This window comes from Gossypium hirsutum, chromosome A12 (assembly GCF_007990345.1).
Source record: "Gossypium hirsutum isolate 1008001.06 chromosome A12, Gossypium_hirsutum_v2.1, whole genome shotgun sequence".
NCBI classification, from domain to species: domain Eukaryota; kingdom Viridiplantae; phylum Streptophyta; class Magnoliopsida; order Malvales; family Malvaceae; genus Gossypium; species Gossypium hirsutum.
This window is the reverse complement of record NC_053435.1, coordinates 103,865,722-103,881,112: the sequence shown is the minus strand read 5'-3', so window position 1 is coordinate 103,881,112 and position 15,391 is coordinate 103,865,722. Positions and strand designations below refer to the sequence as shown.

General features: G+C 29.8%; 1 protein-coding gene across 2 annotated transcripts; it reads right to left on the bottom strand.

Annotated features, from left to right (window-relative positions):
• Window positions 1-1,021: 1,021 nt before the first annotated feature.
• LOC107886096 (adenine phosphoribosyltransferase 4) lies at window positions 1,022-6,760 on the bottom strand. Of its 2 annotated transcripts, none has more exons than XM_041083505.1 (6): window positions 6,255-6,692; window positions 5,794-5,904; window positions 3,136-3,228; window positions 2,518-2,667; window positions 2,069-2,127; window positions 1,022-1,423 (listed from the first exon to the last, which is right to left on the bottom strand). In XM_041083505.1, exons 1-6 carry the CDS (start codon window positions 6,334-6,336, stop codon window positions 1,406-1,408), a joined length of 513 nt encoding a protein of 170 aa, XP_040939439.1. In that variant the 5' UTR covers window positions 6,337-6,692; the 3' UTR covers window positions 1,022-1,405. The 2 variants fall into 2 exon arrangements, with proteins under 2 accessions (XP_040939439.1, XP_016665420.1); XM_016809931.2 differs by lacking the exon at window positions 1,022-1,423 and adding an exon at window positions 1,592-1,889 and having other exon boundaries at window positions 6,255-6,760.
• Window positions 6,761-15,391: the final 8,631 nt, after the last annotated feature.

The window sequence follows — 15,391 nt, the reverse complement described above, 5'->3', positions numbered from 1 at the left end:
TTTTTTTTTAGTCAACAAGTGTGCACAGCTTTTACATACCTCATCAATAATTATTATTAAGTTAAAATTTTATTTTATATTGTTTGCTTCTTCTTTTACATTTATTTATATTAAATAAAGGTTTAATGCTCAACAAACTCTATTACTTTTCCCACATTTATACTTAAAACCTTTTTCTGCTTAGTTAACTAAAATACTCTACGTCAGTTAAAAAGAAATTAGCACTAATAACCTATTATAAAGTGCCAAGTGTTGTGATTTCTTCTAAGTTAGTAAACAATGTGGGGATGACATGGAAAATATGAATTAAAATAAAAGTTCTGTTATTTTCCTCTACAGTTAAAATGATTTTTAATTTTGCAATTTGCATTATCCTTTTTTGTCTCCTCTCATTTCTTTATCCCCACTCTTCTCTGTCTCTTAACACTTTAATCAGATCAAATAATATTACTTAAAAACATTCTTTTTCCTCAAAGCTTTCCCAGATTTTCTATCTTTCCAAACAACCATTTCCCCTTCACTTCCACACTTCATTCCCATTCTTTAGCTACTTCAAAAGGGGTATAAGAAGTGACAGTAGGATTTGGGGTTAGTGAAATTCTCTTGATGGTGGAATCCAAATTATTTGGAGATTTGAAGACACAAAATGGCGACATCTATGGATGTTTAGGTAGAAAGAACAATGGGTTTTGATTCTTCTTTTTAACAATGTTCAGATTTCATGGAAGAAATTGGCCAGCCGGTTTTTGGGTTCCGAGGGATTTAGGGGTGACTGAACTGTTGTTTAGTTTTCCTCGCTAGGTAAAAGGTTCTCGCTCGTTAAACTGAATTGTTGTTTTTCTTTAATTAAAATTTAAGTTATTTCCATGTAGGCACCAAGTTGGTTGCTGATGCAGATATTTTTTTGAAATGTGGCTTTTTTTTTTATAGGTGGAGTTCCCAAGTTTTCGGAATATTTTAAGGCTGTTACAAAGAAAAAATAAAAAATTGCAATACATTAAGATATACGTATAAGGCGAGATCCAGAATAACGTTACTTGCATTATAACCTGCCAAATACGATAATGTTAATGTTCCTAAAATTTGAAAACACTGCAATCACCAGCCGACAGTGACATTGTAATGGAAAGTGAAAACGTAAGGGCACCGATCTCCACAACACTTGAGAACCTCCCTCTTCTCTTTTGTCTTAACCTTTGCCATCTGTATTTTAAATTAAGGAAAGATGCAACCGACATTTGCATTTTTGGAATATACATACGGTTTTTTTAGACCGTTGTTTTCTGCCCAAGTTACATCCATGGTTGAGTTGTAAAACATATGACCTTCAATAACAGCGGTATTGAACTCTTCCTCAACAGTGACAACCATTCCTAAATGTTTGTTCTCTTTGTGGACACGCAATCTAAAAGCATCTCCTGCCCTGAAGATTGGACAAATCCCGCATTGTTTGTTTCAGCATACATATCCAGGTATAAGAAAGCTACTGTTGTTACGAGACACGATTTTCAGGCACGACAATGGGGGGAATCTCTGTTTGTAGAAACTAGAAAGGGTCCATCCACACATGTCTTATCAAGACAACAATATATTCAGGGTCTATAAATTTCATTTCTTAAATTAAAAAAAAAGAAATAAATGAGAATAATCCTAAATAGCATTTTGTTTAATCAAAAGCCCTTTCTCCATCACCAAGGTTTTATCAATCTTCACTAATGAGAGTAGAGAATAAATAATAGTAATAATAATAAAAATAAAGATTCCAGGTGCAAGTAGATATCCATGGAGCTCTAATGTACATCTCGTTATGCTAGTGCACCGTTTGTCGGATAGGCTCAGTAGGACTCCAGAAGTACATACAATGGCTTGCCATTCAAGCGTTCTCGACCCTACAAATATGTTAATCACAATATTTTGCTAATTAAGGCCTAAACCAAATATACACAAACATCTATGTATATGGATAATGATATATACAGAAATTGAAAATTCCTTTGCCTTCACAAAGTGTATGCTTTTATGAGCACAATATACAAGATGCAGCTAAGATTGGAAGTTAAATACACACCTTTAAATCTGGCAACTCGATAACACATGCACATTCAACTACTTCTGCTCCAACGCGTTCTGAAGATTACCACATTTACAGTGAAAAGATTCAGCAAAATCAGGAGAAGACAAATGCCATCTTTGAGAATATGATAATCAATGTCAATGAAGATCACACAAGAATTAATTTTTGTTTCCTAGCAAAATATAATCACGGTATAACACAACTCAAACTAAATGTCACAGTCTGCTGCTACTTCCTTTTGGCCGAGACACCTCTCTGAACTCACTGACCTACCGAACTGAATGCCATGTTATGAGCATCTTATTAACAGTGCAAATACAAATGTGAACTGCAGTAAGAAACATCTTCAGGCAGCTTTTCTTGTAATACCATTGCCATTTAGTTATATGCATTCGGCTTTTAATAACAATATGCTGTTTGTGTTAAGAGTTTGTAAGATTTACCCAGTAACTTCATAGCAGCACAAAGAGTGCCTCCAGTTGCTATCAAGTCATCAACAACCAAAGCCCGCTCACCGGGTTCAACAGCTCCAAGATGCATCTCCAGACAATCCCTTCCATATTCCAGTTCATACTCTTCTGAAATAACTTTACCTAAAACATTGTACATTTTTAAGGAAAAAAAAAAAAACAGACAAGTTAACCTCGAGAATTTAATAAATCCGAATGGTATGAAAATAAATAAATATACTACTCAATCTTTGAGAATATCAAGTGATAAGATAAATAATGTACTCAGAAAATTATGAATATGTACGAAAAACACAGGCAATCAACAGTTATCACATTAGAGACAGCTCTGACAAACATGCACAAGTAATCACCCTGACTAATCATCAATCTTAGTTCATCGTTAAATACTGACTATGGTGCAATTTTTATCACTAAGCTTGAATTTTCTATTATTATAACAGTAAAATAGATAAAAGTAGAATGAAATGTATTACCAGAATTCTCGGGTACATCAGATAACCAGACAAATTTCTGATTATACAAGCATGATATATATATATATAAAATATAAAAGATTCTTGTGCATATCTGCACGGTAGGAAATATTACCAGGCAACTTGTTCGGTTTTCTCAAGGGAACAAACTTTGCTCCAATTTCCAATGCAATGGGAGTACCGAAGATAAAACCCCGAGCTTCTATACCTGAGATTCAAGCTTTCTTATTATAATCTGTAAGTACAACATATGCTAGAGGGAAAACAAAACAAGAGACAAATGCAGTGATAGAAGATTAATGATTTATATCAAAGGCTTAATATATAGATTGGCCCCTAAACTTGGAAAATTTTCTCAAATTGACCCCTAAACTTTTGTTTGGATCACATTAGTCCCTAAGGTTGGCATCCATTGCACAAATCAGTCCCTATGGTTAACACCATTAGTTTTTTAAGGCATAATATATAGATTGGCCCCTGAACTTAACAACTTTTCTCACATTGGCCCCTCAACTTTTTTTTGATCATATTAATCCCTAAGGTTGGCATCCATTACACAAATTGGTCTCTACACTAACACAAGTTGTTTTGAAGAATTTGTTTATGTGGACAAATATGGGGTCAAGATGTGGAGAAATACACATGGATTCATCTTTAATCATTCTTAAAAATTTCTTAAAAAACCTTAAAATTTTGTTAAAAAATAAAAGAAATATATAAATTATAAAACTTTAAAAAAAGAATAGGTATATAAATTGAAAATAAAAATAACAAATTTAGTTAACATTTCAAAAAAGGTTTAAAAAAAAATTGGTTAAAATTGTAGTAAATTAGAAGAAACAGTAAAAATATAAGATTAAAAAATATTTTAACCATTAAAGAAACAAAATTGACCGGTTGACATTGGTCAACTCCCTCTCAATGTCGATCAATTCTGGTCAAGCCCAGTTAACTTCAGTCAACACTATCAATTTTTCATTATTTTTTGTTTTATTCATTTTTTATATATTTTTAATTTTTATTTATTAAATATCTTTAGATTTTAAAAGTTATTTTTATTTTTTTTTAAAGTTGAATATTTAAAGAGTAAGCTTTTAAATGTAAAATACTAACTTAATTTATTGTTTTCATTTTATATTTTTTATATATTCAATTTTTTTTTCAAAATTTTAAAGCTTTTTAGTTTTAAGAATGGTTAAAGATGAATCCCCCTTGTCCACCTCAACAAATTCTTAAAGAAAAACAATCTGTGTAGCAGATGCCTACTTTAGGGACCAATATGATCTAAAAGAATTTTAAGGGCCAATGTGAAAAAAATTGTCAAGATCAAGGGCCAATCTATATATTAAGCCTATTACAAGTGGTATGTAAACCCCCTGCCACCCCTCCAAAAACGTTGTAAAATATTTTTGAGTTGAATTAAATAGCAAGTATTGCTCCAAATTCATCCCCCATTCCTTATCCGCTTAAAATAGGAACGAACTTGGGTATTCTAAGTAAAAGTTAGATTCTCCTCCTCAACCTTAAACCAGATGAAAAGCCAACTAAACAAGAAGAGCAGGCCAAGGCTAGCATGAATTACTTAAACGTGACATGTAGAAATCGAACCAACCACAAGAAGCATAAACATGATCAATGCGCGACCATTGGCAAAGAAATTGGTAGTTGATTGACAGTTTGCATAATCAGAAAAGATTTGAGTCTGACAAAAAAGGGCTTGAATTTCCAAAGGCAGTCAAATACAATATACACCCTTGTTCTAGTATGACAAAATCAGAACCCTAGGAACTGACCAAACCTATTGCACAACATTAACAAGAATGGTGAAAACGTGTTACCCTTATCTTGTGAGGGAAACGCCGCCATTTTCCACATAGGTTCCATTTACACAAGAAGACAACCCATGTCTACTTTACCACACACAGAGACAAATTATAATGAACATGCAATAAGACAAAGCACATATAAATAATAAATGCTTAAATGATTCTTTTCTTATTAAAAAGAAACAACATACTGACCAAGGCAACACTATCAATGATAGGATTATCAAAACCCATTTTAACTGCCCTTGTAGTGTGTCAAAGTGACAAGGCAAAAAAAACAGCAAATTATCATTTTATCCAGCAATGTAGAAGCTAACCAAAGCCAGCAATGAAAGGGAAAATGGAGGAAAACAACTAGTATTTCAATAAGCAACAAATGCATCAATCATTCAGCAGTGATAATCACATTATGGTTGTATAATTAAGGCTAAAAATTATAAGAAAAAGGCGGCTGGGAATTTACATCATCCTGTCCACCTCAAGAAAGGTGGGCATCCATCACCAACCACCATCAAGCCAAGTAGGATCCAAGGACATGGCCACAACAAGAATGTGTGTGGACAAAAGAGAGTGAGAGGGAGCAATCAATGGCTCCTCCCACTAACAAGGGGTGGTAGTCAAACGAGAAATGAAATTTAAAGAAAAAAAAAAAAACAAGAGTCACTTCCATTCCAAAATCCGTGAAACGGCATTAAAAAAGATAACCAGAAACTTATGCAATTTGAAGGGGGCATATCCCTTTTACCCCTGTTTCTACAGAAGCTTACTTTCTCATAACCATGGACCCCACCCTCTTTGATGCTAATCAAACAGCCATAAAAACAGTTCTTGAAAAGCTATGGATCAAATCTTTGGCACATCAAAAACCATAATAGTTTTAGGGAAAAAAAAGGACCTTCCATTTTTATAAAAAGGTTTTCTCCCCTTATCTTCACTTTGTTTTTTACCTGCAACAACTGAAATGTTCTTCCCTTTGTATCTCTCAACGAACAAATCCACTGTGTCCTTGAATGCTTTAGGATCCAGTAAAAGAGTAGTTATGTCTTGAAACATAATACCTGCCATTTCCACCATACATGATACCAAATGCACAATCTAACGTCAACAAACAATATGGAACTGGTTTAGATAAATCATGCAATTTTCTTTCAAAATGACAAGGTCCCAACTTGAATTGGGCAGAAAAACCGTATTAATCAATAAAAGTTCAGTCTTTATGGTCGTTTATATTATTCCAAAGGCTGTAAAAATCTGGGTTTTAAATCATAATCCATTTTACAAAACTTTCAAGGCAACAAAAACAAAAAACGGAGTACATGACAGAACAAAGAGACTAAGAAACCTTTTTCTTTTCTTTTTTAATCTTGCAAAAAAAAATTTTTAAAAGGGAAAGAAGGAACAGAGGAACCTGGTTTGGGGAAATTGGGGACAACACGAATCTTGGATTGGATGCCATGAATACGGGGATCTTTGTCTCTGTAAGCCGACATTGTCTATTGTTTTTTATGCAATCTATCTGTCTATAAATATTATCTATTTCCCTGTCTTTTTAATCTTATTTCTTCTCTCTATGACTCGCACCATGTAAGCAAAGAAGAAAGAAACAATAACACTCAACAAGGAAGACAGCCAAAACGGCCAACACTTCCTTTCCTCTTGTCTCCCCTCTCTCCCAATGTTCTTCCTTTGATACTCCTCACACCCTTTAAACGAAGCAAGACAAAAAAAGAAAAAAAGAAGTGGGCATTTATAAGAAGAGGAGATTTAAATTCTGTTAGAGAAAGAAACAGAGAGAGAGAGAGAGCGAGAGAGCTCTCTGCACAAGAAATATATAGAGGGTTTGCTGGATGTAAGTAAGAGAGAGAGGGTGTGTGTAAAAAAGGGTTAAAAACAAAAAGTTGTATCACGAGGCCCCCCCCTGCTTTTTCCTCATTAACTTGTAAAATAAAATTTAGATTTTTTTGTCAAATATATATATATAAGCTTTGCAATAATTTAAACAATACTTTAAAAAATATATAATAAAAATTTGAAAAAATAATTTAATTATGAAAAATTAAAAAGAATATAAAAAATTATGTATTAGAAAATTTTTAAATTTTAAAAATATTTTCTCAAAAAATAAAAAATATATATAATTTTAAAATTTTAAAAATAACTTTCTAATATAAAATTTAAAAATACTATTAAGTCAACATAGATCAAAATCAAAGAATGTCACATGGCACCTTCTAATTGGCCACATTTCATTTAATATTTTTAAACAATAATAGATTTTTTTAAAAGTAATGAACTAAATTGATAAATAAAATATAACTTTAGGTATTAATTTGATAAAAAAAAATTAGGTATCAAAAAAAGAAAAATTGTATACTTTAAGGCAAAAAAAATTCATTTGCCGAACTTAAATTTTATTAATGATGTTAATTTTAGATATTATAATAATACATGGATTGATAGTTCATATATCGCATTAGACAATTTCAATTATTCCAGTAACAATTTAAACACTAAATATGACATTATCCCAAAAATTATTACATCGTCAATTATTTCTTATCCACTATTTAGCGAAACAATTTTTGTTAATTTTATGTACAAATAATTTCTTTTCTTTTGAACTTTCATTTACCTTCTTTTTCTTTCTTTTCATTAGCTATTGATAATCCAAACATAGAGTAAAATAAATAACTGATGACAAAATATATTTCAATTTGCATGAGGAAAATAAAAAATAAGAGAAGAAAAAGCATTACACTATAATGGAGAGAATATATTAATAAAAGTTTTTATAAATTTTGGGAGCAGAAATTAAGCCAAGACTCGCTCACTTTCCACATTCCCACCTTGAAAATTAGCGTAGTTTCTTCCCAAATCTAATAACAACACTAATGTAAGGTCGTTGTTGGTATTAATTTAAATTCCGAAAAGCAACCCATCCATCAAAGAAATTCAATATAGGAGTTAGGACAAAGTGAGATAAAGACTGATAACTACCTATAAATCTTGAAGATGCATAGAATTAATTGACCCAGAGAAATTAGATGATAATAATAAAAATAAATTTGGGGTGTTGGTTGATGCCAAATATCGAAAATTTCAACATCAACTTACAAAATTTGCAGTTGATTTTGTGCTGTGTTTGAGACAAAAGTCTTTTTACTTTTTGTCTATCACCTACGGTTCTTAACTTCATGTTGTTTTCCTATATGCCTTAGTGTCGTTTTATTTGTGAAAACTTTAGATATTTGCAAAAGAAACAATAATAATTGGTGAACCAAGTTATTAGCTTTTTAAATACAATAACACATGAAAACTCAATTTAAGGGTTGAATAAAAAAATATTTGCTAATATTCTAAATAACCCTTACATTATTACACTTTATTTAAACAACCCTACCTATTATTTCTTCACTTCCTCATTTTACACCAAACAATTCTATCCATTAAAAATTTTCAACTAATAACATACGCCCACATCATATAAACTTTAAAATATAATTTCTATTTCTTTTATTTTCTTTTACATCATTTCTCTCTCTTTATTTTTTTTCCTTCCTCTGTAATGTTTGCCAATGCTACCTACATTTGAAATTGGCGCTCCTGAGGTCAAGATGCGGGTGATTAATTATGTTTTCGAACTTCACTGCCTACTTGCTTGACCTAACGGGATTGAAAAAATTCTTTCATCAATCAAAATTGGTGTTCTCCGAATCAGACTGAACTAAACGATTAGATTGAAGAATCAATCTAGAAATAAGGGTTGAACCAATTGAACCAAGTTAAAAATTAGGTGAACTAGTTTTCTCTATTTTTTAAATATTTATATAATGAAAATCATACTTTGTCATTCTTCTTGCTACATGTCAATTTTTATGTGGTTGTACTTTTTTAATAGATTTAACGGTTTAAGTAACGATTGAACTAATAAAAATGTCAATTTAAGAAAAAAACAGTTTAGGTACCACTTATAAATAAAAAAAACTGTTTAAATGCCAAAAAAAAATATTTGATAATCACCATATGAGCAAAGCGACCCCTTGACCCATTGTCAATTTTATAATCAACTTCAATCACCTTCCCAACTATAGTACCAATTGGACACAATATGTCTCTGTTATACATCTCTTCAAGTAAAGCAGGAAGCCTAATCCATACCACCATATTCGAGGGATAAAAGACTGCATGGTTGAGCTATTAGTTATTGATCAAAGATTACTTAAGGATCTTGGGTTAAATTTCTTTTATAGCCATTCACTGATTTGAAACCCAAGAAGAAATAATGATTCACAATGTACATAAGTTGCATTGATTGAGACGATTTTCACAACGAATAGATCTTATTATATACAACACTACAATTAAATTTTTTTGCCCAAAAATTTGATAACAATTGTACGCTTCATGCTTTTATTTATCAACAAATAAACTCTATCAAATAACCGGATCGAAGAAATCCCATCAACCATCTATTCGCAACATCACCTTCCGAGAGTTCAAAATCTTCATCCTAAATATTCCCCCAATCCTCTTGAGCATCCTCATTACCATTCATCAACATGTCCTTGAAAGAAGGGCACGTGTCAGTCTCCGCATTCATAGCCATGTCACCCTTGTCCGATGGTTCTCACCTTTTTCGATGTTCTACTAGCAGTACTGCTCATGAAATTGCTGTAAATTCATACTTAATTAACATCCAAATTTGTGACAAATGATATATATCATCTCCTTTGTGTAACAATTATGCTTTCCTTCTTTAGTGTGTTAAATTTCTAGGAAAATGTAAACAAATGTTGAGGGTATTTTATAGCTAATGGACTCTATTAGCTATAGAAGGCAAAGAAGTATGAAAAAATGCATGCAAGGACGAGTTTGTCAATAGAGCAATTATAAGTCTAAAGATTAGCTATTTAGGTGATTACATAATTGAGATTCATGTGATGATATTTGCTTTTCATTGTCTTTGACATCAAAATCTTCAAAATTAATTATTTTTTCAAGAGATTAGATCTTGCAGGATCCTGTATGCTTTTTACGGTAAGGTTTTTGACAAAGGCAATAAATTTAAATGTACGTACTCCAAATTTTGTTATATAAATGGATTGACATATTGGCAAAATTAGGTTTGTCAACATTTTTGGCAAATTATTTCAATTCACTTCGTGTCAGGTCCATTATATACGATTTTGACTTTTCTTCTTCTCTTTTTGAATTTAGATTTTCATGTTGATGATCGTGGAGTTAGGGATGGAAAGAAAGCTAGCCCTACCCTACTGACCCCCACTTAATTTGCCTTTTCTGGAAAAGAAGAAGAAGAGAAACCCCGGACAAATGTATTCATTGGGTTAATAGATTCGTATTTGGTAAGCTAATATTGAAATTTTTAATGTTATAAGTTGAGTTTAAAAATGGATGTTTCTAGGGATGGAATGAAAAAGTTTTTTAAGTGTTGAAATTAAATTATAATTTTTATGATAATATAAATGTGATTTTATTATTTTAATAGTTTATATATTTATAATTTTTAAATGATTAAATTAAAATTTTATTATTTTTAGGAAGGCCAAAGTATAAATTTACATTTATTAATTTAAATTTTTAAAAATTTTAAATAGCCTAAATAAAAATTTATCTAGTTTAGAGGGGTCGGGTCCTCTGCCAGCCCATATAGTTACACCCTTGTATGTCTCGATTTATATATATACTAAGTGAAATCAACTCGGTTAAATCAGATTAGAAGATTTATAACAATTAAAAATTTGATATATTATTAATACTAAATTTTGTGACGTTAATCTAATATTAACATTAAAATTATATAAAAAATTCAATAATTGAATTATGGGTAGAGTGATAAAAGTAAATCAAATAGAAATTGTCTTTAGGCTTGGGTTCCACATCTCATTTTAGTTGTTTCATTTAACTACTTTATATACAAAAATAGCAAATGACAAAAAATTATTATATATGACTATTCGTTATTTTATTAAAAATCAGAATTTAAGTGAATTTTTTAATGAATTATATAAATATTTATTTTTGTGATAATACAAGTGATATGTGGCACTCAATCCACTAATATTATCAAATAAATTTCCATTGTTAATCACAAGAGTGCAAAACATTGGTTAATTAAAAGAAATGTTAGTGAAAGTAATAGTAGAAAATATTATGATGGTCCTTCAGGGTATTAACTTTTAACTCAACTATATATATTCCAGAATCTTTTGGTTTTTCTTTCTCCAAGCCGCTAGCTTTCAAATTCCATATTATTATTTATTTATTTATTTTACTTAATTGATTAACTCCACTCTCAACTAATCTACTGCTGATGTTATACTTATACCTTTTGTTCATCTGGTTTAATTGTAACTATTATAATGTAAACTGCCTTTTCTTTTTTATCATTTTTATTACTTCACTTGGATAACATAACAATCAAATTAAGTAGGTAACATCTTAATTTATATCAATATCGTATACATAAAATATAATATAAATGGATGAATGCTCAACTCGATAAATTAATGAAAAAAATTATATGAATATAGTTTAGATAATTAGGGTGAATAACAATTTCATTATACGTACTAATCATATATATTTTTTTTTTATACAATGTCTACAAATATTTTCTAATCAATAATTAATAAGAAAATAATGCGTTTCAACACTCTTGAACTCAAATTTTCTTATATTCGATTGAGTTATAATTTTTAAAAATTGTAAAAAAAATATGTTTTTAATAAGTGTTAAAACAAATGAGTATAAAAATAAAGAAAGGAATGGAGACAAATTATAATAAAGGATTAAAAAATTAAAAATTCCACCGGAACCAAATAGAAAAGAAAAATAAAAAAGAGAAGGGGGAAGTTGGGTCCGAGACGGGGACCGCATTGTTTGTTTCTAAACAATTAGCCGCAATTTATGAGATGAATGGAAGAGAGAGAAAGTGGGACATCACGCATGAGAGGCACGTGCAACTCACACGCTCGAATCCGGCTGGGGTCAATTTGTTGGGTTGCTGACGTGTCTCAATCATATGGTCCGCTCTTTCCATATGTCCAGGCCTCTCTTACAACAAATATCCATCACCCGGGTTTATTAGAATTCGGCAAAATAACCCCCCTCCCCTGTCTCGCATTTGCAAAGATTGATCAAATAGGAATGATTAAATTTTCATTATTTCTTGAAATTTTGATATTTAATTATTGTAATTTTATTTTTAATAATTTAGATTTTTTTACTTTTTAATTTCAAATTTTAACTTTTACTATTAAATATTTTATGTTAAATAAAAAATTTATGACAGATTTTTACCAATCAAATTTGCTAGCTTTAAATATATTATTTTGATAATTATACTTTTAATATAAAATAGGTATTATAAAATAAAACTCAATAAAAATATACAAGATTGTTACACCCCTATATAATAGCCTAGACAAACCCTCAGAAGAACCTCTTGTAAGATCGTCTATCTTATAATTTTTTTGTCAAGCAAAACCACTCATTAACTGTCACACCGAATCTTAACTACCATGTCCTACTCAAGAAGATCATGACATGTTATAGCGCCACTCCGCTTAAGCTTATGGCACTGAACAACTTGGCCTATGAATTGTTAGCCCGATCCAAATTGGGCCAAGCTTGAAAAAATATTTTTTTCTCTCAGATCGACCAACTTGACTAGATTTTTAATTAAATATTTTAAAATTTTAGTTGTAAGATATATACCTGTTAATATAAAATATTATTTTATTGTTTTTAAAATGATGACATAGTTTTTTGAGTGGATCAAGCTAGGTTGAATGTGGACCTGAACATTTTTTTAAATTAATGTATCGCCCAACCCATAAATTAATCTACTCATCATTTAATTTCAGACTTCACATTCTCTTCCTCTTCTAATCTGGTCATGTTATCAAACAACTCTCTATCTTATTCCAAACAAAATGAACCACCTATCTTCGCCTCCTATTCAATGTATCAACAAATAATTACGAAAAATGAAAAATTCATCAAATCCCAAATTAAGTCAACAATGAAAAATTTTAGGTAAAGGATATGAATAACAAATAATTAATTTGTACTTGAAATTAGAAAAAAATTTGTTAATTAGCTAACATACTGGGTCAAAACCAGAAATTTTTTAGGGGGTCGAAATTAAATTATATATTTTTACGATAATAAAAATGTAATTTTACCATTTTATTAGCTTATATCTTTATAATTTTTAAAAGATTGAATTAAATTTTTATCATTTGGGGAAGGCCAAAGTGAAATTTTACCATTAAAAATTTAAGAGGTTTAAATAGAAAATTTCCATATTAGGAGGCCGAGGCCTGTGCCAGCCCTTGGGTTTGCCATTGTTGACATATTAACATGAAAAATTCATATTAAAGTTAAAAGAGAAGATATATTATTTATAGTATTTATATTGAGAATGATTGAGTTTTGGTGTGACTTCTAACTTTGAGTTTAATTTTTAAAGATTGAACACTTTTTTTTATGATATAATGATTTTTTTAGCCTTTCAACTTTATAAAGAAGTTATTTTATCCCTATATTTAATTTTTCGTCACTTTTAGCCTTTAAATTTATATTTTTAATTAAATCACCCCAAAATAGATAAAAAAAATTGAAATTTGTTAACTTTGCTAGCGTGGCTTACAAGTAGGTTGCATCGTAGATGACATACTAGCATTTAATTATTTTTAAAAATTAAAAAATAGTTTTTTATAATTTTTAAATAATTTTTAAATAATTTTTAAATCATAAAAATAGTTTTTTTAATTTTTTGAAAAATTAAATTTTATAAAATTAATTAAATGTTGATGTGTTATCCATATAGCAATCCACGAGTATGGAATGTGAGAAAAGTTAAAAAGAATATTAGCTTTTTCATTTATTTTGGGGTGGTTTAACAAAAACTGCAAGTTTAAGGTTGAAAGTGAAAAATTAAATGGACTAAAATGATTTTTTTTGTAAAGATGGAGGGTCAAATAAGTCATTATGCATTTTTAATTAGTTATGCAATCATGAAAAATATTTTCTAGGCCTTCATATTAGGGACAACAAAACTCGAATCACCCCATAGATTTTGAACCAATCCGATCCAATCCAAATGGAACATATTTTTTCTTCTGAAAAGTGGATGTGGGGCGGGACGGAGCAATGTGGATTTTTTCTTTTAGATAGTGAATATGGAGTAATTATGGTAATTCTTACCCCACCCGACCCGCTCTAATATATGAAGTTACCATTGTATCATTGTATATATAAATTATTAAAAGGTTAACAATTTAAAAACACAAACTAGAATAAAAATAAAAATAAAAATATTTTATGTTTAAATATTTTTTTTGAAAAATTATGTTTAAATATATTTACTTGACTTTAAAAAAATTAAAAATATTAAAAATAAGTAACAAAATTAAAATTGAAGCGGAGTGAGGCGAGGATGGATGGATTTAACATCTATAGAAGTTGTAATTATTTTGAAGATTATACATATATAGTGGAGTGGGGCGGGTGATAGAGCGAAGCAGTGATAGATTTAGTAATATTTGTCTCCGCCCTAGCTCCATTGCTATCCCTACTTTGTATATCTGAAATCTCTTTATAATTTACAATCACATCTTCTTTAGGTGGGATATTAAAGTTCGATATATATATAAATTATTTTTAAATATAAATTAAATTACTAACAAGTGATTTAAAGGGGAAGTAAACATTATTTTCCATACATTTAAACAATGTCTGAATTTTGAGAAATTTGAACTAAGTGCCACTATAATTCAAACAAAATTGATTTTAGAGGACAAAATGTACGAAAACACCTATAAATTTTAAAAAAAAATCATATATGCATATAACTACATGTCATTTGCTTACAAAAGGAATTACTTTATCTAAAAAATATTATTTTGGTCGCCCACAAAGTAAGTGTCATAAATTCAAAAATATAAAACCCAAATGGGAGGTTCTATTTCTAAAAGAACTAAATGATGGAAGTGTGAAAAATGTGGATCCTCATCATTTGCAAAGTAAAAAAAGAGTCCACACTAGGATTTTATATGAATGATGATGATAGTACGTGGGGGCAGTCCAAGACTTCCAATTTCAACTTTTATTTCTAAACCCAATAAAACTAAAATTAATATTTAATGGGTTGACGGTATATAATTTCATATAATTAAGAGTAAAGTTACATTAACATATCATCCTCGGATTAATTAAAAATATGCTGCATTTTTCATTTATTATGGAAGGGTGAAGTAGAATTTCCTTTTAAAATTTTAAAATAATTATATCAATTAATACAAATGAAGAATCATTGTGATCATAAAAAACAAGCAAATTTGTCTTAAGCGGCGGCAGAAATTGCTGTTTTGCTGTCGTATTAGTTTATTAGGCATGGAATGCAATTGGGTTTGGTGGGCTTTCTTACAATAGGAACCATTATTTTATTATCTTTGTTGCTCATAAAACAACTTTCTGTTTCGTTTCCCTTGTTCCTCTCTCTTACAACAAAACCAAATC